The 26,695-nt window shown below is 55.8% G+C and overlaps 1 protein-coding gene across 1 annotated transcript; it reads right to left on the reverse strand.

The window, feature by feature from the left end:
• Window positions 1-21: 21 nt before the first annotated feature.
• On the reverse strand, window positions 22-25,066 carry LOC116938071 (G-protein coupled receptor-associated protein LMBRD2; the record flags this gene model as incomplete). The annotated part of the gene is made up of 7 exons (XM_076057945.1): window positions 24,111-25,066; window positions 20,493-20,671; window positions 19,444-19,586; window positions 18,028-18,126; window positions 14,258-14,425; window positions 1,089-1,299; window positions 22-414 (listed from the first exon to the last, which is right to left on the reverse strand). Coding segments are annotated over exons 2-7 (1,188 nt in total), but the record flags the coding sequence as incomplete, so codon positions are not given.
• Between the last annotated feature and the right edge of the window lie 1,629 nt (window positions 25,067-26,695).

Below are 26,695 nucleotides of genomic sequence, written 5' to 3' on the forward strand. Positions count from 1 at the left end.
CATCGTCAGTAGTAGTATCATCATCAGTATCATCATCGTCAGTAGTAGTATCATCATCGTCAGTAGTAGTATCATCATCATCAGTAGTAGTATCATCATCATCAGTAGTAGTATCATCATCATCATCACCACCACCACCATCACCACCACCATCACCACCATCACCACCATCACCACCACCATCACCACCACCATCACCACCATCACCACCATCACCACCACCATCACCACCACCATCACCACCATCACCATCATCACCACCACCATCACCACCATCACCATCATCACCACCACCATCACCACCACCATCATCACCATCACCACCATCACCACCATCACCTTGCTGATGATGGTATCCAGGTGTCTACGTAGCGGATGATTGTACTTGATGACTTCACTCAGTTTTTTGATCTCCTGAAAAGTCAACATCATCACCATCATCATCAATAGTAGCGTCATCATCATCATCAGTATCATCATCATCATCAGTAGTAGTATCATCATCATCATCATCAGTAGTATCATCATCATCAGTAGTTGTATCATGAGTAGTATCATCATCAGTAGTAGTATCATCATCAGTAGTAGTATCATCATCAGTAGTAGTATCATCATCAGTAGTAGCATAATCACCATCATCAGTAGCATCATCATCATCAGTAGTAGTATCATCATCAGTAATAGCATCATCATCGTCAGTAGTGATATCATCATCATCATCATCAGTAGTATCATCATCATCAGTAGTAGTATCATCATCATCATCAGCATCATCATCAGTATCATCATCACCATCACCACCACCACCATCACCACCATCACCACCACCACCACCACCATCACCCACTCACCACCACCCTCACCACCACCACCACACCTCACCACTCACCACCACACCACCACTCACCACACCCTCACTACCACCACCACCACCACCACCCTCACCACCACCACCACCACCATCACCACCACCACCACCCTCACCACCACCACCACCCTCACCACCACCCTCACCACCACCACCACCAACACCACCACTCACCAACCACTCACCCTCACTCACCCTCACCACCACCCTCACCACTCACCTCCGCCAGATCTTCGAGGTTCTCAGCGGCCTCCGCTCGCTCCCCCGCGAGTCTCGAGCAGTGGAAGAGTGCCTTGGTGAGTGCCCGCTGAGGGTGACCACGTGTCCAGTGAGCACGTGGGAGCTCCACCAGGCCATAGCCCATGAGCAGCACAAGCAGCAACAGGCCCCACGTGTTACTGGCAGTGATGCCAATCACTCGAAGCTGGGAGCTGTGTGGGAGAGGTGAGGCATAGGGGTGGGTGATTGAGTGAGTGGCTGGGTGAGTGGATGAGTGAGTAGCTGGGTGAGTGGGTGGCTGAGTGAGTTAGTGAGTGGCTGAGTGGATGGGTGAGTGGCTGAGTGAGTGAGTGGCTGAGTGAGTGAGTGGCTGAGTGAGTGGGTGGCTGAGTGAGTGGGTGGTGAGCGTGAGGGGTGAGTGCCCGCTGAGGGTGACCACGTGTCCAGTGAGCACGTGGGAGCTCCACCAGGCCATAGCCCATGAGCAGCACAAGCAGCAACAGGCCCCACGTGTTACTGGCAGTGATGCCAATCACTCGAAGCTGGGAGCTGTGTGGGGGAGGTGAGGCAGAGGGGTGGGTGAGTGAGTGGGTGAGTGAGTAGCTGGGTGGGTGAGTAGCTGGGTGGGTGGGTGAGTGAGTAAGTGGGTGAGTGAGTGAGTGGGTGAGTGGCTGAGTAAGTGGATGAGTGAGTGGATGAATGAGTAGCTGGGTGAGTGAGTGAGTGGGTGGGTGAGTGGCTGAGTGAGTTAGTGAGTGGCTGAGTGAGTGAGTGGGTGGCTGAGTGAGTGAGTGTTGAGCGTGAGGGGTGAGTGCCCGCTGAGGGTGACCACGTGTCCAGTGAGCACGTGGGAGCTCCACCAGGCCATAGCCCATGAGCAGCACAAGCAGCAACAGGCCCCACGTGTTACTGGCAGTGATGCCAATCACTCGAAGCTGGGAGCTGCGTGGGAGAGGTGAGGCAGAGGGGTGGGTGAGTGGATGGGTGAGGGAGTGGGTGGGTGAGTGAGTGGGTGAGTGAGTGAGTGAGTAAGTGGGTGAGTGAGTGAGTGGGTGAGTGGGTGAGTGAGTAGCTGGGTGAATGAGTGGGTGAGTGAGTGGCTGAGTGTGTGAGTGGGTGGCTGAGTGAGTGGGTGGTGAGCGTGAGGGGTGAGTGCCTGCTGAGGGTGACCACGTGTCCAGTGAGCACGTGGGAGCTCCACCAGGCCATAGCCCATGAGCAGCACAAGCAGCAACAGGCCCCACGTGTTACTGGCAGTGATGCCAATCACTCGAAGCTGGGAGCTTTGTGGGGAGGTGAGGCAGAGGGGTGGGTGAGTGGATGAGTGAGTAGCTGGGTGAGTGAGTGGCTGAGTGAGTGGGTGAGTGAGTGGGTGAGTGGGTAGCTGGGTGAGTGAGTGGATGAGTGAGTAGCTGGGTGAGTGAGTGGCTGAGTGAGTGCGTGAGTGAGTGGGTAGCTGGGTGAGTGAGTGGATGAGTGAGTAGCTGGGTGAGTGAGTGGATGAGTGAGTGGATGAGTGAGTAGCTGGGTGAGTGAGTGGCTGAGTAAGTGAGTGAGTGGCTGAGTGAGTGGCTGAGTGAGTGAGTGAGTGGGTGGCTGAGTGAGTGAGTGGTGAGCGTGAGGGGTGAGTGCCTGCTGAGGGTGACCACGTGTCCAGTGAGCACGTGGGAGCTCCACCAGGCCATAGCCCATGAGCAGCACAAGCAGCAACAGGGCCCCACGTGTTACTGGCAGTGATGCCAATCACTCGGAGCTGGGAGCTGTGTGGGGGAGGTCAGGCAGAGGGGTGGGTGATTGAGTGAGTGGCTGGGTGAGTGGATGAGTGGCTGAGTGAGTGGGTGGCTGAGTGAGTTAGTGAGTGGCTGAGTAAGTGAGTGGGTGGCTGAGTGAGTGGGTGGTGAGCATGAGGGGTCAGCGCCCGCTGAGGGTGACCACGTGTCCAGTGAGCACGTGGGAGCTCCACCAGGCCATAGCCCATGAGCAGCACAAGCAGCAACAGGCCCCACGTGTTACTGGCAGTGATGCCAATCACTCGAAGCTGGGAGCTGTGTGGGGGAGGTGAGGCATAGGGGTGGGTGATTGAGTGAGTGGGTGAGTAGCTGGGTGAGTGGGTGGCTGAGTGAGTGAGTGAGTGGCTGAGTGGATGGGTGAGTGAGTGGATGAGTGAGTAGCTGGGTGAGTGGGTGGCTGAGTGAGTGAGTGGGTGGCTGAGTGAGTGAGTGAGTGGCTGAGTGGATGGGTGAGTGAGTGGATGAGTGAGTAGCTGGGTGAGTGGGTGGCTGAGTGAGTGAGTGAGTGGCTGAGTGGATGGGTGAGTGGCTGAGTGAGTGAGTGGCTGAGTGAGTGAGTGGCTGAGTGGCTGAGTAAGTGAGTGGGTGGCTGAGTGAGTGGGTGGTGAGCATGAGGGGTCAGCGCCCGCTGAGGGTGACCACGTGTCCAGTGAGCACGTGGGAGCTCCACCAGGCCATAGCCCATGAGCAGCACAAGCAGCAACAGGCCCCACGTGTTACTGGCAGTGATGCCAATCACTCGAAGCTGGGAGCTGTGTGGGAGAGGTGAGGCATAGGGGTGGGTGAGTGGGTGAGTGAGTGGGTGGGTGAGTAGCTGGGTGAGTGAGTGGGTGGCTAGGTGAGTGAGTAAGTGGGTGAGTGAGTGAGTGGGTGAGTGGGTGAGTGAGTAGCTGGGTGAATGAGTGGCTGAGTGAGTGGGTGAGTGGCTGAGTGGATGTGTGAGTGGCTGAGTGAGTAAGTGGATGAGTGAGTGGATGAGTGAGTAGCTGGGTGAGTGAGTGGCTGAGTAAGTGAGTGGCTGAGTGAGTGAGTGGGTGGCTGGGTGAGTGAGTGGATGAGTGAGTAGCTGGGTGAGTGGGTGGCTGAGTGAGTGAGTGGGTGAGTGAGTGAGTGGGTGTTGAGCGTGAGGGGTCAGCGCCCGCTGAGGGTGACCACGTGTCCAGTGAGCACGTGGGAGCTCCACCAGGCCATAGCCCATGAGCAGCACAAGCAGCAACAGGCCCCACGTGTTACTGGCAGTGATGCCAATCACTCGAAGCTGGGAGCTGTGTGGGGGAAGTGAGGCAGAGGGGTGGATGGGTGAGTGGGTGAGTGAGTGGGTGGGTGAGTAGCTGGGTGAATGAGTGGCTGAGTGAGTAAGTGGGTGAGTGAGTGAGTGAGTGGGTGAGTGAGTGGGTGAGTGGCTGAGTGAGTGAGTGAGTGGCTGAGTGAGCGAGTGAGTGGATGAGTGAGTAGCTGGGTGAGTGAGTGGATGAGTGAGTAGCTGGGTGAGTGGGTGGCTGAGTGAGTGAGTGAGTGGCTGAGTGGATGGGTGAGTGAGTGGGTGGCTGAGTGAGTGGGTGGTGAGCGTGAGGGGGTGAGCGCCTGCTGAGGGTGACCACGTGTCCAGTGAGCACGTGGGAGCTCCACCAGGCCATAGCCCATGAGCAGCACAAGCAGCAACAGGCCCCACGTGTTACTGGCAGTGATGCCAATCACTCGAAGCTGGGAGCTGTGTGGGGGAGGTGAGGCAGAGGGGTGGGTGAGTGGATGAGTGAGTAGCTGGGTGGGTGAGTGGATGAGTGAGTAGCTGGGTGAGTGAGTGGCTGAGTGAGTGGGTGAGTGAGTGGGTGAGTGGGTAGCTGGGTGAGTGAGTGGATGAGTGAGTAGCTGGGTGAGTGAGTGGATGAGTGAGTAGCTGGGTGAGTGAGTGGCTGAGTAAGTGAGTGAGTGGCTGAGTGAGTGGCTGAGTGAGTGAGTGAGTGGGTGGCTGAGTGAGTGAGTGGTGAGCGTGAGGGGTGAGTGCCCGCTGAGGGTGACCACGTGTCCAGTGAGCACGTGGGAGCTCCACCAGGCCATAGCCCATGAGCAGCACAAGCAGCAACAGGCCCCACGTGTTACTGGCAGTGATGCCAATCACTCGAAGCTGGGAGCTGCGTGGGGGAGGTGAGGCATAGGGGTGGGTGATTGAGTGAGTGGGTGAGTAGCTGGGTGAGTGGGTGGCTGAGTGAGTGAGTGAGTGGCTGAGTGGATGGGTGAGTGAGTGGATGAGTGAGTAGCTGGGTGAGTGGGTGGCTGAGTGAGTGAGTGGGTGGCTGAGTGAGTGAGTGAGTGGCTGAGTGGATGGGTGAGTGAGTGGATGAGTGAGTAGCTGGGTGAGTGGGTGGCTGAGTGAGTGAGTGGGTGGCTGAGTGAGTGAGTGAGTGGCTGAGTGGATGGGTGAGTGGCTGAGTGAGTGAGTGGCTGAGTGAGTGAGTGGCTGAGTGGCTGAGTAAGTGAGTGGGTGGCTGAGTGAGTGGGTGTTGAGCGTGAGGGGTCAGCGCCCGCTGAGGGTGACCACGTGTCCAGTGAGCACGTGGGAGCTCCACCAGGCCATAGCCCATGAGCAGCACAAGCAGCAACAGGCCCCACGTGTTACTGGCAGTGATGCCAATCACTCGAAGCTGGGAGCTGTGTGGGGGAGGTGAGGCAGAGGGGTGGGTGAGTGGATGAGTGAGTAGCTGGGTGGGTGAGTGGATGAGTGAGTAGCTGGGTGAGTGAGTGGCTGAGTGAGTGGGTGAGTGAGTGGGTGAGTGGGTAGCTGGGTGAGTGAGTGGATGAGTGAGTAGCTGGGTGAGTGAGTGGCTGAGTGAGTGGGTGAGTGAGTGGGTGAGTGGGTAGCTGGGTGAGTGAGTGGATGAGTGAGTAGCTGGGTGAGTGAGTGGATGAGTGAGTGGATGAGTGAGTAGCTGGGTGAGTGAGTGGCTGAGTAAGTGAGTGAGTGGCTGAGTGAGTGGCTGAGTGAGTGAGTGAGTGGGTGGCTGAGTGAGTGAGTGGTGAGCGTGAGGGGTGAGTGCCCGCTGAGGGTGACCACGTGTCCAGTGAGCACGTGGGAGCTCCACCAGGCCATAGCCCATGAGCAGCACAAGCAGCAACAGGCCCCACGTGTTACTGGCAGTGATGCCAATCACTCGAAGCTGGGAGCTGCGTGGGGGAGGTGAGGCATAGGGGTGGGTGATTGAGTGAGTGGGTGAGTAGCTGGGTGAGTGGGTGGCTGAGTGAGTGAGTGAGTGGCTGAGTGGATGGGTGAGTGAGTGGATGAGTGAGTAGCTGGGTGAGTGGGTGGCTGAGTGAGTGAGTGGGTGGCTGAGTGAGTGAGTGAGTGGCTGAGTGGATGGGTGAGTGAGTGGATGAGTGAGTAGCTGGGTGAGTGGGTGGCTGAGTGAGTGAGTGGGTGGCTGAGTGAGTGAGTGAGTGGCTGAGTGGATGGGTGAGTGGCTGAGTGAGTGAGTGGCTGAGTGAGTGAGTGGCTGAGTGGCTGAGTAAGTGAGTGGGTGGCTGAGTGAGTGGGTGTTGAGCGTGAGGGGTCAGCGCCCGCTGAGGGTGACCACGTGTCCAGTGAGCACGTGGGAGCTCCACCAGGCCATAGCCCATGAGCAGCACAAGCAGCAACAGGCCCCACGTGTTACTGGCAGTGATGCCAATCACTCGAAGCTGGGAGCTGTGTGGGGGAGGTGAGGCAGAGGGGTGGGTGAGTGGATGAGTGAGTAGCTGGGTGGGTGAGTGGATGAGTGAGTAGCTGGGTGAGTGAGTGGCTGAGTGAGTGGGTGAGTGAGTGGGTGAGTGGGTAGCTGGGTGAGTGAGTGGATGAGTGAGTAGCTGGGTGAGTGAGTGGCTGAGTGAGTGGGTGAGTGAGTGGGTGAGTGGGTAGCTGGGTGAGTGAGTGGATGAGTGAGTAGCTGGGTGAGTGAGTGGATGAGTGAGTGGATGAGTGAGTAGCTGGGTGAGTGAGTGGCTGAGTAAGTGAGTGAGTGGCTGAGTGAGTGGCTGAGTGAGTGAGTGAGTGGGTGGCTGAGTGAGTGAGTGGTGAGCGTGAGGGGTGAGTGCCCGCTGAGGGTGACCACGTGTCCAGTGAGCACGTGGGAGCTCCACCAGGCCATAGCCCATGAGCAGCACAAGCAGCAACAGGCCCCACGTGTTACTGGCAGTGATGCCAATCACTCGAAGCTGGGAGCTGCGTGGGGGAGGTGAGGCATAGGGGTGGGTGATTGAGTGAGTGGGTGAGTAGCTGGGTGAGTGGGTGGCTGAGTGAGTGAGTGAGTGGCTGAGTGGATGGGTGAGTGAGTGGATGAGTGAGTAGCTGGGTGAGTGGGTGGCTGAGTGAGTGAGTGGGTGGCTGAGTGAGTGAGTGAGTGGCTGAGTGGATGGGTGAGTGAGTGGATGAGTGAGTAGCTGGGTGAGTGGGTGGCTGAGTGAGTGAGTGGGTGGCTGAGTGAGTGAGTGAGTGGCTGAGTGGATGGGTGAGTGGCTGAAGTGAGTGAGTGGCTGAGTGAGTGAGTGGCTGAGTGGCTGAGTAAGTGAGTGGGTGGCTGAGTGAGTGGGTGTTGAGCGTGAGGGGTCAGCGCCCGCTGAGGGTGACCACGTGTCCAGTGAGCACGTGGGAGCTCCACCAGGCCATAGCCCATGAGCAGCACAAGCAGCAACAGGCCCCACGTGTTACTGGCAGTGATGCCAATCACTCGAAGCTGGGAGCTGTGTGGGAGAGGTGAGGCAGAGGGGTGGGTGGGTGAGTGGGTGAGTGAGTGGCTGAGTGAGTGGCTGAGTGAGCGAGTGAGTGGATGAGTGAGTAGCTGGGTGAGTGAGTGGATGAGTGAGTAGCTGGGTGAGTGGGTGGCTGAGTGAGTGAGTGAGTGGCTGAGTGGCTGAGTGAGTGAGTGAGTGGCTGAGTGAGTGAGTGTTGAGCGTGAGGGGTGAGTGCCCGCTGAGGGTGACCACGTGTCCAGTGAGCACGTGGGAGCTCCACCAGGCCATAGCCCATGAGCAGCACAAGCAGCAACAGGCCCCACGTGTTACTGGCAGTGATGCCAATCACTCGAAGCTGGGAGCTGTGTGGGGGAGGTGAGGCAGAGGGGTGGGTGATTGAGTGGATGAGTGAGTAGCTGGGTGGGTGAGTGGGTGAGTGAGTGGGTGAGTGGCTGAGTGGATGTGTGAGTGGCTGAGTGAGTAAGTGGATGAGTGAGTGGATGAGTGAGTAGCTGGGTGAGTGAGTGGCTGAGTGAGTGAGTGGATGAGTGAGTAGCTGGGTGAGTGGGTGGCTGAGTGAGTGAGTGGGTGAGTGAGTGAGTGGGTGAGTGAGTGGGTGAGTGAGTGAGTGAGTGAGTGGGTGAGTGGGTGAGTGAGTGAGTGAGTGGGTGAGTGAGTGAGTGGGTGAGTGAGTGAGTGGCTGAGTGAGTGAGTGAGTGGCTGAGTGAGTGAGTGAGTGGCTGAGTGGATGGGTGAGTGAGTGGGTGGTGAGCGTGAGGGGTGAGCGCCCGCTGAGGGTGACCACGTGTCCAGTGAGCACGTGGGAGCTCCACCAGGCCATAGCCCATGAGCAGCACAAGCAGCAACAGGCCCCACGTGTTACTGGCAGTGATGCCAATCACTCGAAGCTGGGAGCTGTGTGGGAGAGGTGAGGCAGAGGGGTGGGTGGGTGAGTGGGTGAGTGGGTGGATGAGTGAGTGGGTGAGTGGCTGAGTGAGTGAGTGGCTGAGTGAGTGAGTGGGTGAGTGAGTGAGTGGGTGGCTGAGTGAGTGGGTGTTGAGCATGAGGGGTCAGCGCCCGCTGAGGGTGACCACGTGTCCAGTGAGCACGTGGGAGCTCCACCAGGCCATAGCCCATGAGCAGCACAAGCAGCAACAGGCCCCACGTGTTACTGGCAGTGATGCCAATCACTCGAAGCTGGGAGCTGTGTGGGAGAGGTGAGGCATAGGGGTGGGTGGGTGAGTGGGTGAGTGGGTGGATGAGTGAGTGGGTGAGTGAGTGGGTGAGTGAGTGGGTGAGTGAGTAGCTGGGTGAGTGAGTGGATGAGTGAATAGCTGGGTGAGTGGGTGGCTGAGTGAGTTAGTGAGTGGCTGAGTGAGTGAGTGGGTGGCTGAGTGAGTGGGTGGTGAGCGTGAGGGGTGAGTGCCCGCTGAGGGTGACCACGTGTCCAGTGAGCACGTGGGAGCTCCACCAGGCCATAGCCCATGAGCAGCACAAGCAGCAACAGGCCCCACGTGTTACTGGCAGTGATGCCAATCACTCGAAGCTGGGAGCTGTGTGGGAGAGGTGAGGCAGAGGGGTGGGTGAGTGGATGGGTGAGGGAGTGGGTGGGTGAGTAGCTGGGTGAGTGAGTGAGTGGGTGGGTGAGTGAGTGGGTGAGTGGCTGAGTGAGTGAGTGAGTGGCTGAGTGAGTGAGTGGGTGGCTGAGTGAGTAATTGGATGAGTGAGTGGATGAGTGAGTAGCTGGGTGAGTGGGTGGCTGGGTGAGTGAGTGAGTGGCTGAGTGAGTGGCTGAGTGAGTGAGTGAGTGGCTGAGTGAGTGAGTGGGTGGCTGAGTGAGTGGGTGGTGAGCGTGAGGGGTGAGTGCCCGCTGAGGGTGACCACGTGTCCAGTGAGCACGTGGGAGCTCCACCAGGCCATAGCCCATGAGCAGCACAAGCAGCAACAGGCCCCACGTGTTACTGGCAGTGATGCCAATCACTCGAAGCTGGGAGCTGTGTGGGAGAGGTGAGGCAGAGGGGTGGGTGAGTGGATGGGTGAGGGAGTGGGTGGGTGAGTAGCTGGGTGAGTGAGTGAGTGGGTGGGTGAGTGAGTGGGTGAGTGGCTGAGTGAGTGAGTGAGTGGCTGAGTGAGTGAGTGGGTGGCTGAGTGAGTAATTGGATGAGTGAGTGGATGAGTGAGTAGCTGGGTGAGTGGGTGGCTGGGTGAGTGAGTGAGTGGCTGAGTGAGTGGCTGAGTGAGTGAGTGAGTGGCTGAGTGAGTGAGTGGGTGGCTGAGTGAGTGGGTGGTGAGCGTGAGGGGTGAGTGCCCGCTGAGGGTGACCACGTGTCCAGTGAGCACGTGGGAGCTCCACCAGGCCATAGCCCATGAGCAGCACAAGCAGCAACAGGCCCCACGTGTTACTGGCAGTGATGCCAATCACTCGGAGCTGGGAGCTGTGTGGGAGAGGTGAGGCATAGGGGTGGGTGGGTGAGTGGGTGAGTGAGTAGCTGGGTGGGTGAGTGGGTGAGTGAGTGAGTGAGTAAGTGGGTGAGTGAGTGAGTGGGTGAGTGGGTGAGTAGCTGGGTGAATGAGTGGCTGAGTGAGTGGGTGAGTGGCTGAGTGGATGTGTGAGTGGCTGAGTGAGTGGGTGTTGAGCATGAGGGGTCAGCGCCCGCTGAGGGTGACCACGTGTCCAGTGAGCACGTGGGAGCTCCACCAGGCCATAGCCCATGAGCAGCACAAGCAGCAACAGGCCCCACGTGTTACTGGCAGTGATGCCAATCACTCGGAGCTGGGAGCTGTGTGGGGGAGGTGAGGCAGAGGGGTGGGTGGGTGAGTGAGTGGGTGGGTGAGTGAGTGGCTGAGTGAGTGAGTGAGTGGCTGAGTGAGTGAGTGGGTGGCTGAGTGAGTAGCTGGGTGAGTGAGTGAGTGAGTGGCTGAGTGAGTTAGTGGGTGGCTGAGTGAGTAGCTGGGTGAGTGAGTGAGTGAGTGGCTGAGTGAGTGAGTGGATGAGTGAGTAGCTGGGTGAGTGGGTGGCTGAGTGAGTGAGTGAGTGGCTGAGTGAGTGAGTGAGTGGCTGAGTGAGTGAGTGGGTGAGTGAGTGGGTGGTGAGCGTGAGGGGTCAGCGCCCGCTGAGGGTGACCACGTGTCCAGTGAGCACGTGGGAGCTCCACCAGGCCATAGCCCATGAGCAGCACAAGCAGCAACAGGCCCCACGTGTTACTGGCAGTGATGCCAATCACTCGGAGCTGGGAGCTGCGTGGGAGAGGTGAGGCAGAGGGGTGGGTGAGTGGATGAGTGAGTAGCTGGGTGAGTGAGTGGCTGAGTGAGTGGGTGAGTGAGTGGGTGAGTGGGTAGCTGGGTGAGTGAGTGGATGAGTGAGTAGCTGGGTGAGTGAGTGGCTGAGTGAGTGGGTGAGTGAGTGGGTGAGTGGGTAGCTGGGTGAGTGAGTGGATGAGTGAGTAGCTGGGTGAGTGAGTGGATGAGTGAGTGGATGAGTGAGTAGCTGGGTGAGTGAGTGGCTGAGTAAGTGAGTGAGTGGCTGAGTGAGTGGCTGAGTGAGTGAGTGAGTGGCTGAGTGAGTGAGTGGTGAGCGTGAGGGGTGAGCGCCCGCTGAGGGTGACCACGTGTCCAGTGAGCACGTGGGAGCTCCACCAGGCCATAGCCCATGAGCAGCACAAGCAGCAACAGGCCCCACGTGTTACTGGCAGTGATGCCAATCACTCGAAGCTGGGAGCTGTGTGGGGGAGGTGAGGCATAGGGGTGGGTGGGTGAGTGGGTGAGTGGGTGGATGAGTGAGTGGGTGAGTGGCTGAGTGAGTGAGTGAGTGGATGAGTGAGTAGCTGGGTGAGTGAGTGGATGAGTGAATAGCTGGGTGAGTGGGTGGCTGAGTGAGTTAGTGAGTGGCTGAGTGGATGGGTGAGTGGCTGAGTGAGTGAGTGGCTGAGTGAGTGAGTGGCTGAGTGAGTGAGTGGGTGGCTGAGTGAGTGGGTGGTGAGCGTGAGGGGTGAGTGCCTGCTGAGGGTGACCACGTGTCCAGTGAGCACGTGGGAGCTCCACCAGGCCATAGCCCATGAGCAGCACAAGCAGCAACAGGCCCCACGTGTTACTGGCAGTGATGCCAATCACTCGAAGCTGGGAGCTGCGTGGGAGAGGTGAGGTAGAGGGGTGGGTGATTGAGTGAGTGGCTGGGTGAGTGGATGAGTGAGTAGCTGGGTGAGTGAGTGAGTGGGTGGGTGAGTGAGTGGGTGAGTGAGTGGCTGAGTGAGTGGGTGAGTGGCTGAGTGAGTGAGTGAGTGGATGAGTGAGTAGCTGGGTGAGTGAGTGGATGAGTGAATAGCTGGGTGAGTGGGTGGCTGAGTGAGTTAGTGAGTGGCTGAGTGGATGGGTGAGTGGCTGAGTGAGTGAGTGGCTGAGTGAGTGAGTGGCTGAGTGAGTGAGTGGGTGAGTGAGTGGGTGTTGAGCATGAGGGGTGAGCGCCCGCTGAGGGTGACCACGTGTCCAGTGAGCACGTGGGAGCTCCACCAGGCCATAGCCCATGAGCAGCACAAGCAGCAACAGGCCCCACGTGTTACTGGCAGTGATGCCAATCACTCGAAGCTGGGAGCTGTGTGGGGGAAGTGAGGCAGAGGGGTGGGTGATTGAGTGGATGAGTGAGTAGCTGGGTGGGTGAGTGGGTGAGTGAGTGAGTAAGTGGGTGAGTGAGTGAGTGGGTGAGTGAGTGAGTAGCTGGGTGAATGAGTGGCTGAGTGAGTGGGTGAGTGGCTGAGTGGATGTGTGAGTGGCTGAGTGAGTAAGTGGATGAGTGAGTGGATGAGTGAGTAGCTGGGTGAGTGAGTGGCTGAGTAAGTGAGTGGCTGAGTGAGTGAGTGGGTGGCTGGGTGAGTGAGTGGATGAGTGAGTAGCTGGGTGAGTGGGTGGCTGAGTGAGTGAGTGGGTGAGTGAGTGGGTGTTGAGCGTGAGGGGTGAGCGCCTGCTGAGGGTGACCACGTGTCCAGTGAGCACGTGGGAGCTCCACCAGGCCATAGGCCCATGAGCAGCACAAGCAGCAACAGGCCCCACGTATTACTGGCAGTGATGCCAATCACTCGAAGCTGGGAGCTGTGTGGGGGAGGTGAGGCAGAGGGGTGGGTGAGTGAGTGGGTGAGTGAGTGAGTAAGTGAGTGAGTGAGTGGGTGAGTGGGTGAGTGAGTAGCTGGGTGAATGAGTGGCTGAGTGAGTGGGTGAGTGGCTGAGTGGATGTGTGAGTGGCTGAGTGAGTAAGTGGATGAGTGAGTGGATGAGTGAGTAGCTGGGTGAGTGAGTGGATGAGTGAGTAGCTGGGTGAGTGAGTGGATGAGTGAGTAGCTGGGTGAGTGAGTGGATGAGTGAGTGGATGAGTGAGTAGCTGGGTGAGTGAGTGGCTGAGTGAGTGAGTGGCAGAGTGAGTGAGTGAGTGGCTGAGTGAGTGAGTGAGTGGATGAGTGGTGAGTGAGTGGGTGGGTGGGTGAGTGGATGAGTGAGTAGCTGGGTGAATGAGTGGATGAGTGAGTGAGTGGGTGTTGAGCATGAGGGGTGAGCGCCCGCTGAGGGTGACCACGTGTCCAGTGAGCACGTGGGAGCTCCACCAGGCCATAGCCCATGAGCAGCACAAGCAGCAACAGGCCCCACGTGTTACTGGCAGTGATGCCAATCACTCGAAGCTGGGAGCTGTGTGGGGGAGGTGAGGCAGAGGGGTGGGTGGGTGGGTGGGTGGATGAGTGGGTGAGTGAGTGAGTGGCTGGGTGGGTGGGTGAGTGGATGAGTGGGTGGGTGAGTGGATGAGTGGGTGGGTGAGTGAGTGAATGAGTGAGTGGGTGAGTGAGTGGGTGAGTGAGTGGATGAGTGAGTGAGTGGATGAGTGAGTAGCTGGGTGAGTGAGTGGATGAGTGAGTAGCTGGGTGAGTGAGTGGGTGAGTGAGTGAGTAAGTGGGTGAGTGAGTGGATGAGTGAGTAGCTGGGTGAGTGAGTGGATGAGTGAGTAGCTGGGTGAGTGAGTGGCTGCGTGAGTGGCTGAGTGAGTGGGTGAGTGGGTGAGTGGATGAGTGAGTAGCTGGGTGAGTGAGTGGATGAGTGAGTAGCTGGGTGAGTGAGTGGATGAGTGAGTAGCTGGGTGAGTGAGTGGGTGAGTGAGTGAGTGAGTAAGTGGGTGAGTGAGTGGCTGAGTGAGTGAGTGGGTGGCTGAGTGAGTGAGTGGCTAGGTGAGTGAGTGAGTGGCTGAGTGAGTGAGTGAGTGGCTGGGTGAGTGAGTGAGTGGGTGAGTGAGTGGGTGAGTGAGTGGGTGGGTGAGTGAGTGGGTGGGTGAGTGAGTTGGTGAGTGAGTGAGTGAGTGGGTGGGTGAGTGGGTGAGTGGGTGGGTGAGTGGGTGAGTGAGTGCGTGAGTGAGTGAGTGGGTGAGTGAGTGGGTGAGTGGGTGGGTGAGTGAGTGGGTGGGTGAGTGAGTGAGTGGGTGGGTGAGTGGGTGGGTGAGTGAGTGAGTGGGTGGGTGAGTGAGTGAGTGAGTGGGTAGGTGGGTGGGTGACTAACTAACTAACTGACTGACTCACTGACTAACTAACTAACTAACTGACTGGACTGGACTGACATTCTGCGGTGCCTCAGACATCACCGGGAAGCATCCGGAGCTCGCGAACGAACGACCGACCGACCGACCTCACCCCCACGCCCCGCTCCTCCTCACCCGGTGAGGTGCAGGCTTGGGTGAGCAATGGCGTAGAGCAGGAGGGACAGAAAGATGAGTAGATAGGAGCCGTAGTAAATGGCATTCTCTACCAGAGCTGTGCGGACTTTGCCACTGACGGTGAAGTCACCAGCAGCTGCATAAGACTGCATGAAGGGTAGAAGGAGCCTAGGGGGGGGTAGTGGGTGGGTGGGTGGGGTGGGTGGGTGGGTGGGGGGGTGGGTGGGGTGGGGGGTGGGGGGGTGGGGGGTGGGTGGGGGGTGGGTGAGTGAGTGGGTGAGTGAGTGAGTGAGTGGGTGAGTGGGGAGTGAGTGAGTGGGTGAGTGAGTGGGTGGGTGAGTGGGTGGGTGAGTGAGTGGGTGGGTGAGTGGGTGGGGGAGTGGGTGAGTGAGTGAGTGAGTGGGTGGGTAAGTGGATGAGTGGGTGAGTGGGTGAGTGAGGGGGTGAGTGAGTGGGTGAGTGGGTGGGTGAGTGAGGGGGTGGGTGGGTGGGTGAGTGAGTAGGTGGGTGGGTGGGTGGGTGAGTGAGGGGGTGGGTGGGTGGGTGAGTGGGGGTGGGTGGGGGGGTGGGTGGGTGGGGGGGGGTGGGTGGGTGGGTGGATGGGTGGGGGGTGGGTGAGAGAGAGACACACACATCTCTCAACACGCTCATATCGATACAGCTTACACAGAGGTGAGTGGGTGAGTGATGAGTGAGTGGGTGAGTGGGTGAGTGGGTAGGTGGGTGAGTGGGTAGGTGGGTGGGTGGGTGGGTGAGTGAGTGGGTGAGTGAGTGAGTGGGTGAGTGGGTGGGTGAGTGGGTGGGTGGGGGAGTGGGTGGGTGAGTGGGTGGGTGGGTGGGTGAGTGAGTGGGTGAGTGGGTGGGTGAGTGGGAGAGTGGGTGGGTGAGTGAGTGGGTGAGTGGGTGGGTGGGTGGGTGAGTGAGTGAGTGAATGGGTGGGTGGGTGAGTGGGGGGGTGGGTGAGTGGGTGGGTGGGTGGGTGAGTGAGTGGGTGGGTGAGTGAGTGAGTGAATGGGTGGGTGGGTGGGTGGGTGAGTGGGTGAGTGAGTGAGTGAGTGGGTGGGTGGGTGAGTGGGTGGGTGGGTGGGTGAGTGAGTGGGTGGGTGAGTGGGTGGGTGGGTGAGTGAGTGGGTGGGTGGGTGAGTGAGTGGGAGAGTGGGTGGGTGAGTGAGTGGGTGAGTGGGTGAGTGAGTGGGTGGGTGAGTGAGTGGGTGAGTGGGTGGGTGGGTGAGAGAGAGACACACATCTCTCAACACGCTCATATCGATACAGCTTACACAGAGGTGGGTGGGTGAGTGAGTGAGTGAGTGGGTGGGTGGGTGAGTGGGGGGGTGGGTGAGTGGGTGGGTGGGTGAGGGGGTGGGTGGGTGGGTGGGGGGTGAGTGGGTGGGGGGGTGGGGGGGTGAGTGGGTGGGTGAGTGGGTGGGTGAATGGGTGGGTGAGTGGGGTGGGTGGGTGTTGAGTGGGTGAGTGAGTGAGTGAATGGGTGGGTGAGTGAGTGGGTGAGTGAGTGAGTGAGTGGGTGAGTGAGTGGGTGGGTGGGTGGGTGAGTGAGTGAGTGGTGAGTGAGTGGGTGGGTGGGTGGGTGAGTGGGGGGGTGGGTGAGTGAGTGGGTGGGTGGGTGGGTGGGTGGGGGGGTGGGTGGGTGAGTGAGTGGGTGGGTGAGTGAGTGGGTGGGTGAGTGAGTGAGTGGGTGGGTGAGTGGGTGGGTGAGTGAGTGAGTGGGTGAGTGGGTGGGTGGGTGGGTGAGTGGGTGAGTGAGTGGGTGAGTGAGTGGGTGGTTGGGTGAGTGAGTGGGTGGGTGAGTGGGTGAGTGGGTGAGTGGGTGGGTGAGTGAGTGGGTGAGTGGGTGGGTGGGTGAGTGAGTGAGTGGGTGAGTGAGTGAGTGAGTGAATGGGTGGGTGGGTGGGTGAGTGAGTGGGTGAGTGGGTGGGTAAGTGGGTGGGTGGGTGAGTGGGGGGTGAGTGGGGGGGTGGGTGGGTGGGTGGGTGAGTGAGTGGGTGAGTGGGTGGGTGAGTGGGTGGGTGGGTGGGTGAGTGAGTGAGTGGGTGAGTGAGTGAGTGGGTGAGTGAGTGGGTGGGTGAGTGAGTGAGTGGGTGAGTGAGTGAGTGAGTAAGTGAGTGGGTGGGTGAGTGAGTGAGTGGGTGAGTGGGTGAGTGAGTGGGAGGGTGAGTGGGTGAGTGGGTGAGTGAGTGGGTGGGTGGGTGAGTGGGTGAGTGAGTGGGTGGGTGGGTGAGTGAGTAGGTGAGTGAGTGAGTGGGTGAGTGAGTGAGTGGGTGGGTGAGTGGGTGGGTGGGTGAGAGAGAGACACACATCTCTCAACACGCTCATATCGATACAGCTTACACAGAGGTGGGTGGGTGAGTGAGTGAGTGAGTGGGTGGGTGAGTGAGTGGGTGAGTGAGTGAGTGAGTGGGTGAGTGAGTGGGTGGGTGGGTGGGTGAGTGAGTGAGTGGGTGAGTGAGTGGGTGGGTGGGTGGGTGAGTGGGGGGTGGGTGAGTGAGTGGGTGGGTGGGTGGGTGGGGGGGTGCGTGGGTGAGTGAGTGGGTGGGTGAGTGAGTGGGTGGGTGAGTGAGTGAGTGAGTGGGGGGGTGAGTGGGTGGGTGAGTGAGTGAGTGGGTGAGTGGGTGGGTGGGTGGGTGAGTGGGTGAGTGAGTGGGTGAGTGAGTGGGTGGTTGGGTGAGTGAGTGGGTGGGTGAGTGGGTGAGTGGGTGAGTGGGTGGGTGAGTGAGTGGGTGAGTGGGTGGGTGGGTGAGTGAGTGAGTGGGTGAGTGAGTGAGTGAGTGAGTGAATGGGTGGGTGGGTGGGTGAGTGAGTGGGTGAGTGGGTGGGTGGGTGGGTGAGTGGGGGGTGAGTGGGGGGGTGGGTGGGTGGGTGGGTGAGTGAGTGGGTGAGTGGGTGGGTGAGTGGGTGGGTGGGTGAGTGAGTGAGTGAGTGGGTGGGTGAGTGAGTGAGTGGGTGAGTGAGTGGGTGGGTGAGTGAGTGAGTGGGTGAGTGAGTGAGTGAGTAAGTGAGTGGGTGGGTGAGTGAGTGAGTGGGTGAGTGAGTGAGTGAGTGGGAGGGTGAGTGGGTGAGTGGGTGAGTGAGTGGGTGGGTGGGTGAGTGGGTGAGTGGGTGAGTGAGTGGGTGGGTGGGTGAGTGAGTAGGTGAGTGAGTGAGTGGGTGAGTGAGTGAGTGGGTGGGTGAGTGAGTGAGTGAGTGGGTGAGTGAGTGAGTGGGAGGGTGAGTGAGTGAGTGGGTGAGTGGGTGAGTAAGTGGGTGGGTGAGTGAGTGGGTGAGTGAGTGAGTGAGTGGGAGGGTGAGTGAGTGAGTAGGTGAGTGAGTGAGTGGGTGGGTGAGTGAGTGAGTGGGTGAGTGAGTGAGTGGGTGGGTGTGTGGGTGGGTGAGTGGGAGGGTGAGTGAGTGAGTGGGTGGGTGAGTGAGTGGGTGAGTGGGTGGGTGGGTGGGTGAGTGAGTGAGTGGGTGGGTGGGTGAGGTGAGTGGGTGAGTGGGTGGGTGAGTGGTGGGTGGGTGGGTGAGTGGGTGAGTGAGTGGGTGAGTGAGTGAGTGGTGAGTGAGTGGTGAGTGGTGAGTGAGTGAGTGAGTGGTGAGTGAGTGGTGAGTGAGTGAGTGAGTGGTGAGTGAGTGGTGAGTGAGTGTATGAATGAGTGTATGAGTGAGTGAGTGTATGAGTGAGTGTATGAGTGAGTGTATGAGTGAGTGAGTGTATGAGTGAGTGAGTGAGTGTATGAGTGAGTGGTGAGTGAGTGGTGAGTGAGTCATCTACTCACCAGGTGAGGAACTGGGATGTCCAATACACCACGTGCCAGAACGTGGGTAAGACTCGGTCTGGCACGTACGACCAGGGCTTCTTACACACGGATGTGGGGCTGTCAACAACAACAACAACTCTCAACAACAACAACAACTCTCAACAACAACAACAACTCTCAACAACAACAACAACTCTCAACAACAACAACTCTCAACAACAACAACAACTCTCAACAACAACTCTTAACAACAACAACTCTCAACAACAACATCAACAACAACATCAACAACTCTCAACAACAACAACAACAACAACTCTCAACAACAACTCACAACAACAACTCTTAACAACAACTCTCAACAACAACATCAACAACTCTCAACAACAACAACAACATCATCAACAACAACAACTCACAACAACAACTCTTAACAACAACTCTCAACAACAACAACAACAACAACTCTCAACATCAACAACAACAACAACTCTCAACAACAACTCTCAACAACAACAACATCAACAACAACTCTCAACATCAACAACAACAACTCTCAACAACAACTCTCAACAACAACAACTCTCAACAACAACAACAACAACAACTCTCAACATGAAGTGGTAGTGGTGATGGTTGTGATGGTGGTGGTGGTGGTGGTGATGATGGTGGTGATGGTGGTGGTGATGGTGGTGGTGGTGATGGTGGTGGTGGTGATGGTGGTGGTGGTGATGGTGATGGTGGTGATGGTGGTGGTGATGATGGTGGTGGTGATGGTGGTGGTGGTGGTAGTGGTGATGGTGGTGGTGATGGTGATGGTGGTGGTGATGGTGGTGGTGGTGGTGGTGGTGATGGTGATGGTGGTGGTGATGGTGGTGGTGATGGTGGTGATGATGGTAGTGGTAGTGGTGATGGTGTTGATGATGGTTGTAGTAGTGATGATGGTGATGGTAGTGGTGGTGATGGTGATGGTGGTGATGGTGGTGGTGATGGTGGTGGTGGTGATGGTGGTAGTGGTGATGGTGGTGGTGGTGGTGGTGATGGTGGTGGTGGTGGTGATGGTGGTGGTGGTGGTGATGGTGGTGGTGATGGTGGTGGTGGTGGTGATGGTGGTGGTGGTGATGGTGGTGGTGGTGGTGGTGATGGTGGTGGTGATGGTGGTGGTGGTGGTGATGGTGTTGATGATGGTGGTGGTGATGATGGTGGTAGTAGTGATGATGGTGATGGTAGTGGTGATGGTGGTGGTGGGGATGGTGGTGGTGATGGTGGTGGTGATGGTAGTGATGGTAGTGTTGATGATGGTGGTGGTGATGGTGTTGGTGGTAGTGGTGGTGATGTAGTGATGGTGGTGATGGTAGTGGTAATGGTGGTGTTGATGATGGTAGTGATGGTGGTGGTGGTAGTGGTGATGGTGTTAGTGGTTGTATCCATCACCTGGCATCAGTAGTCCTGGTGGTGGTGGTGAAGCTCTGGTTATCCTTGGTGGTGATGGTGGTGGTGGTGATGGTGGTGGTTGTTGCGTTGACGTCCTGCGGAAGTTTCTGCGAGTTCCGGTAGAGACACTGACGGTAGATGGTCTGTGCACCCACACAGAGAGAGACACAGGAACGGGTAGGAACCAGGGAGCGTCTAAGTTAGTCAGAGAGTCACTCAGCCACCCACTCACTCACTCAACCACTCAGTCACTCACTCACCCACCCACTCAGCCACACACTCACTCAGTCACTCACCCAGTCACTCACTCAGTCACTCAGCCACCCACTCACTCAACCACTCACTCAGTCAATCAGTCACTCACTCACCCACTCACTCACTCACCCACTCACTCACTCACCCACTCACCCACCCACTCACTCACCCACCCACTCACCCACTCACTCACTCACCCACTCACCCAGCCACTCACCCACCCACTCACCCACCCACTCACCCACCAACCCACCTACCGACCCACTCACCCACCCACTCACCCACTCACTCACCCACTCACTCACCCACCCACTCACCCACCCACTCACCCACTCACTCACCCACTCACCCACCGACTCACCCACTCACTCACTAAACCCACTCACCCACCCACTCATCCACCCACTCAAACACTCACTCACTCACCCACAAACTCACCCACTCACTCACTCACCCACCCACCCACTCACCCACCCACTCAAAAACTCACTCACCCACTCACCCACCCACTCACTCACCCACTCACCAACCCACTCACCCACTCACTCACTCACCCACTCACCCACCCACTCACCCACTCACTCAATTACTCACCCACCCACTCAATCACCCACCCACTCACCCACTCACTGACTCACCCACCCACCCACTCACTCACCCACCCACCCACTCATCCACTCACTCACTCACTCACCCACCCACCCACCCACTCACCCACTCACTCACCCACCCACCCACTCACCCACCCACCCACCCACCCACTCACCCACCCACCCACCCCCTCACCCACCCACCGTAGTGACATCAAGAGGGATGGTGGCGACGATGATGAAACACAGCGTCCATGCCAGTAGAGTTGCGGTCAGCACCACTTTGTGCTGTCTCTTGACGTCGCCGTACTTACAGAGGAGCAGGAAGGCCAGCAGCAGGCAGGCAGGCACCTCGAGGCCCAGAGCCACACCACTCATCCTGCCTACACAGTGGGGGGGTTAGTGGGGGGGTTAGTGGGTGGAGAGTGGGGGGGTGAGTGGGTGGGTGAGTGGGTCAGTGAGTGGGTGAGTGAGTGAGTGAGAGAGTGGGTGAGTGAGTGAGTGGGTGAGAGAGTGAGTGGGTGAGTGAGTGAGTGGGTGAGAGAGTGAGTGGGTGGGTGGGTGAGTGGGTGGGTGGGTGAGTGGGTGGGTGGGTGAGTGAGTGGGTGAGTGACTGAATGGGTGAGTGGGTGGGTGAGTGAGTGGGTGGGTGGGTGAGTGGCTGAGTGAGTGGGTGAGTGAGTGGGTGGGAGCAGGCAGGCAGGCACCTCGAGGCCCAGAGCCACACCACTCATCCTGCCTACACAGTGGGGGGGTTAGTGGGGGGGTTAGTGGGGGGGTGGGTGAGTGGGTGAGAGAGTGAGTGGGTGAGTGAGTGAGTGGGTGAGTGGGTGAGTGAGTGAGTGAGTGGGTGAGTGGGTGAGTGAGTGGGTGAGAGAGTGAGTGGGTGAGTGAGTGGGTGAGTGAGTGGGTGAGTGGGTGAGTGAGTGAGTTGGTGGGTGGGTGAGGGGGTGGGTGGGTGGGTGAGTGAGTGGGTGGGTGAGTGAGTGAGTGGGTGGGTGAGTGAGTGGGTGGGTGAGTGACTGAGTGGGTGGGTGAGTGAGTGGGTGGGAGCAGGCAGGCAGGCACCTCGAGGCCCAGAGCCACACCACTCATCCTGCCTACACAGTGGGGGGGTTAGTGGGGGGGTTAGTGGGGGGGTGGGTGAGTGGGGGGGTGAGTGGGTGGGTGAGTGGGTGGGTGAGTGGGTGGGTGGGTGAGTGGGTGCGTGAGTGGGTGAGTGGGTGGGTGAGTGAGTGAGTGGGTGAGTGAGTGGGTGAGTGAGTGGGTGAGTGGGTGGGTGAGTGGGTGAGTGAGTGGGTGAGTGAGTGGGTGAGTGGGTGAGTGGGTGAGTGAGTGGGTGGGAGCAGGCAGGCAGGCACCTCGAGGCCCAGAGCCACACCACTCATCCTGCCTACACAGTGGGGGGTTAGTGGGGGGGTTAGTGGGGGGGTGGGTGAGTGGGGGGGTGAGTGAGGGGGTGGGTGGGAGGGTGAGTGAGTGAGTGGGAGGGTGGGTGAGTGGGTGAGTGAGTGGGTGAGTGGGTCAGTGAGTGAGTGAGTGGGTGAGTGAATGGGTGAGTGGGTGGGAGAGTGAGTGAATGGGTGAATGGGTGGGTGAGTGGGTCAGTGAGTGAGTGGGCGGGTGGGTGAGTGAGTGGGTGGGTGAGTGAGTGAGAGGGTGAGTGAGTGGGTGAGTGGGAGGGTGAGTGAGTGGGTGAGTGGGTGAGTGAGTGAGTGGGTGAGTGAGTGAGTGGGTGAGTGAGTGAGTGGGTGAGTGAGTGAGTGGGTGAGTGAGTGGGTGAGTGAGTGGGTGAGTGAGTGAGTGGGTGAGTGGGTGGGTGGGTGAGTGAGTGAATGGGTGAGTGGGTGGGTGAGTGAGTGAATGGGTGAATGGGTGAGTGAGTGAGTGGGTGAGTGAGTGAGTGGGTGGGTGAGTGAGTGAGTGGGTGAGTGGGTGGGTGAGTGAGTGAATGGGTGAATGGGTGAGTGAGTGAGTGGGTGAGTGGGTGAGTGAGTGAGTGGGTGAGTGAGAGGGTGAGTGAGTGGGTGAGTGAGTGAGTGGGTGAGTGGGTGGGTGGGTGAGTGGGTGGGTGAGTGAGTGGGTGGGTGAGTGGGTGAGTGAGTGACTGAGTGACTGACTGACTGTCTGACTGAGTGAGTGTCTGACTGAATGTCTGAGTGAGTGTCTGAGTGTCTGTGAGTGACTGACTGACTGTCTGACTGAGTGACTCTCTGACTGAGCGACTGACTGTCTAAGTGACTGAGTGTCTGAGTGAGTGTCTAACTGTCTGAGTGAGTGACTGACTGAGTGTCTGACTGAGTGACTGAGTGTCTGACTGAGTGAGTGGCTGAGTGTCTGTGTGAGTGACTGTCTGAGTGACTGTCTGACTGACTGTCTGAGTGAGTGTCTGACTGAGTGAGTGACTGACTGTCTGACTGAGTGTCTGAGTGTCTGACTGAGTGTCTGAATGACTGCCTGATTGACTGAATGTCTGAGCGACTGTCTGACTGGTTGAGAGAGTGTCTGACTGAGTGTCTGAGCGACTGTCTGACTGTCTGACTGGCTGAGTATCTGACTGTCTGAGTGTCTGAGCGACTGTCTGACTGACTGTCTGAGTGAGTGTCTGAGTGTCTGACTGAGTGTCTGAGCGACTGTCTGACTGGTTGAGTGAGTGTCTGACTGAGTGTCTGAGCGACTGTCTGACTGTCTGACTGGCTGAGTATCTGACTGACTGAGTGTCTGAGCGACTGTCTGAGTGTCTGACTGAGTGTCTGAGCGACTGTCTGTCTGAGTGACTGAGTGTCTGAGTGACTGAGCGTCTGTCTGACTGACTGACTGAGTGTCTGAGCGACTGTGTCTGTCTGACTGAGCGACGGACTGTCTGAGTGTCTGAGCGACTGTCTGACTGAGTGTCTGATTGAGTGTCTGAGTCACTGTCTGTCTGACTGACTGACTGAGCGACTGACTGTCTGACTGACTGTATGAGTGTCTGAGCGACTGTCTGACTGAGTGTCTGAGTGACTGTCTGACTGACTGTCTGACTGACTGAGTGTCTGACTGAGTGTCTGACTGAGTGTCTGAGTGACTGTCTGACTGACTGAGTGTCTGAGTGTCTGAGTGACTGTCTGACTGACTGAGTGTCTGACTGAGTGTCTGACTGAGTGTCTGAGTGACTGTCTGACTGACTGTCTGACTGACTGAGTGTCTGACTGAGTGTCTGAGTGACTGTCTGACTGACTGAGTGTCTGACTGAGTGTATGACTGAGTGTCTGAGTGACTGTCTGACTGACTGTCTGACTGACTGAGTGTCTGACTGAGTGTCTGAGTGACTGTCTGACTGACTGAGTGTCTGACTGAGTGTATGACTGAGTGTCTGAGTGACTGTCTGACTGACTGTCTGACTGACTGAGTGTCTGACTGAGTGTCTGACTGTCTACCTGAGTGTCTGAGCGACTGTCTGACTGACTGGCTGTCTGACTGTCTACCTGAGTGTCTGAGCGACTGTCTGACTGACTGAGTGTCTGAGCGACTGTCTGACTGTCTACCTGAGTGTCTGAGCGACTGTCTGACTGACTGAGTGTCTGAGCGACTGTCTGACTGTCTACCTGAGTGTCTGAGCGACTGTCTGACTGAGTGTCTGAGTGACTGTCTGACTGACTGAGCGACTGACTGTCTGACTGACTGTCTACCTGAGTGTCTGAGCGACTGTCTGACTGACTGGCTGTCTGACTGACTGACCGACCGAGCCAGTAACCCCCCCACCGCCTCACCCCAACAACGAATCTAACAGCTCAACGTTTCGCACCCACCACCAAAAACCCAAGGCAAAACGACGTTTACCCGATTCGTCTGCGTCTTCCTCAAATGAAAAAAAAATATTTTTTTTTCCCTTTTTAACTGCCCTCGGCTCCTTTTAAAAAGACAAACGAGCGGAGCTTTTAAGACATAATTAACGCGATGTGCGAGTTTTATTTTGTGTTAAAACGTAAAGGAAATGTATTTAATTATTTTCTTAAAACGAAAAAAAATTTCTCGACTGAGGTGCCCGAAGCCGGCTGATGAGGGAAAGAATAGCGGGGAGGAAGTGCCGACGTCACGTCCGGTAATAACAGATCTTAAATCGATTGTGAAATCGATATTAAATTAAAATCGGGCATTCGTTAGTCGTCACGGTCGTTTATAAGCGATGTTTGGCGCGGGTTAGAGATGTGTTTAAAATTGTATCGTCACATTTTGTAAAAATGTAGTGAGGTAAGTGTTGACGTCACGTCCGGTAATAACAGATCTTAAATCGATTGTAAAATCGATATTAAATTAAAATCGGGCATGCGTTCCTTGTCGTTTATAAGCGATGGTTGGCGCGGTTATGGATGTGTTTAAAATTGTTTCGCCACATTTTGTAAAAATGTAGTGAGGTAATGGTGACGTCACGTCCGGTAATAAGATCTTAAATCGATTGTAAAATCGATAATAAATTAAAATCGGGCATGCGTTATTCGTCATGGTCGTTTATAAGCGATGTTTGGCGCGGGTTAGATATGTGTTTAAAATTGTATCGTCACATTTTGTAAAAATGTAGTGAGGTAAGTGTTGACGTCACGTCCGGTAATAACAGATCTTAAATCGATTGTAAAATCGATATTAAATTAAAATCGGGCATGCGTTCCTTGTCGTTTATAAGCGATGGTTGGCGCGGGTTAGGCATGTGTTTAAAATTGTTTCGTCACATTTTGTAAAAATTAATTAGGTAAGTGGTGACGTAACGTCCGGTAATAAGATCTTAAATCGATTGTAAAATTGATAATAAATTAAAATCGGGCATGCATTAGTCGTCATGGTCGTTTATAATCGATGGTTGGCGGGGTTTAGCGATGTGTTTAAAATTGTATCGCCACATTTTGGAAAAAATGTAGTGAGGTAATGGTGACGTCACGTCCGGTAATAACAGACCTTAAATCGATGGTAAAATCGATATTAAATTAAAAGCGGGCGTGCGTTAGTCGTCATCGTCGTTTATAATCGATGGTTGGCGCGGTTTAGGGATGTGTTTAAAATTGTATCGTCACATTTTGTAAAAATGTAGTGAGTTAATGGTGACGTTACGTCCGGTAATAACAGACCTTAAATCGATTTTAAAATCGATATTAAATTAAAATCCGGCGTGCGTTAGTCGTCAACGTCGTTTATTAGCGATGCTTTGCTCGGTTTAGGGATGTGTTTAAAATTGTATCGTCACATTTTGTAAAAATGTAGTGAGGTAAGTGTTGACGTCACGTCTGGTAATAACAGATCTTAAATCGATTTTAAAATCGATATTAAATTAAAAGCTGGCGTGCGTTAGTCGTCAACGTTGTTTATTAGCGATGGTTGGCGCGGGTTAGCGATGTGTTTAAAATTGTATCGCCACATTTTAGAAAAAAATGTAATGGGGTAAGTGGTGACGTCACGTCCGGTAACAACAGATCTTAAATCGATTTCAAAATTGATATTGAAATAAAATCGGGATGTATTCATCGTCGTTGTCGTTATTCATCGGCGAATGTTATGGTTAGAGATGTTTTAAAAATGAATTTCTACATTTTAAAAATAAGCATAAAATTGGAAGTGGCTATGTCACGTCCGGTAATAACAAATCTTAAACATGTTTTTAAAACGGATATTAAATTAAAATCGGGGATGTATTAATCGTCGTTGTCTTTATTCATCGTCGACTGCTAGGATAAAAGATGTTTTAAAATTTTATTACGTTAAATTGAAAATTTATTTCATTTTGAAGGCGTCCGAGTTGGTGCCTGTGACGTCACATCCGTTGGGATTAACCTTACAGAAATTTTTTAAACGGTTGTTAAATTTAAATCGGGATGTATTGATCGCTATCTTTCTTTATTATCGCGGCTTTGTATATTTCGTTATAGCTTAAAAAAAATACATAATTTCGGTTGTTCTTAAGATTCTGACGTCACATCCGGTGGAAACACAAATTAACTAGATTTTTTTAGAGGTGTATTATGTTAAATTCCGGATGTATTAATCGCTATTGTCGTTAATAATCGCGAGTTTGTAGGGTTAAAGTCGTTTGTTAAAAAATATATTTCGTTACATCTTAAAAACATAATTTCGTTTGTTCTTACGGTTGCACGTCACATCCGGTAAAACACGATTTAATTAGCTTTTAAAACGGATATCACATTAAAATCGGGAAGTATTAATCGCTAATTTTGTAATTAGTCGAGATTAGTTTTTTTTGTTTACGTTGTAAAAGTCACCACGTAGAATGAGAATAAAATAATAAATTGATAAAATAAAATAACACAAAAATATTCTCACGACGCGCTGTCCTACCAGACAGTCTCGTCCCCTTCACCTGATGAAGGCCGCTTGTGTTGTGGCCGAAACGTCGTGAGAATATTATTATCGTGTTATTT

This window comes from Petromyzon marinus, chromosome 85 (assembly GCF_048934315.1).
Source record: "Petromyzon marinus isolate PM22_M1 ecotype Great Lakes invasive population chromosome 85, UKy_Petmar_22M1.pri1.0, whole genome shotgun sequence".
Lineage (NCBI taxonomy): Eukaryota > Metazoa > Chordata > Hyperoartia > Petromyzontiformes > Petromyzontidae > Petromyzon > Petromyzon marinus.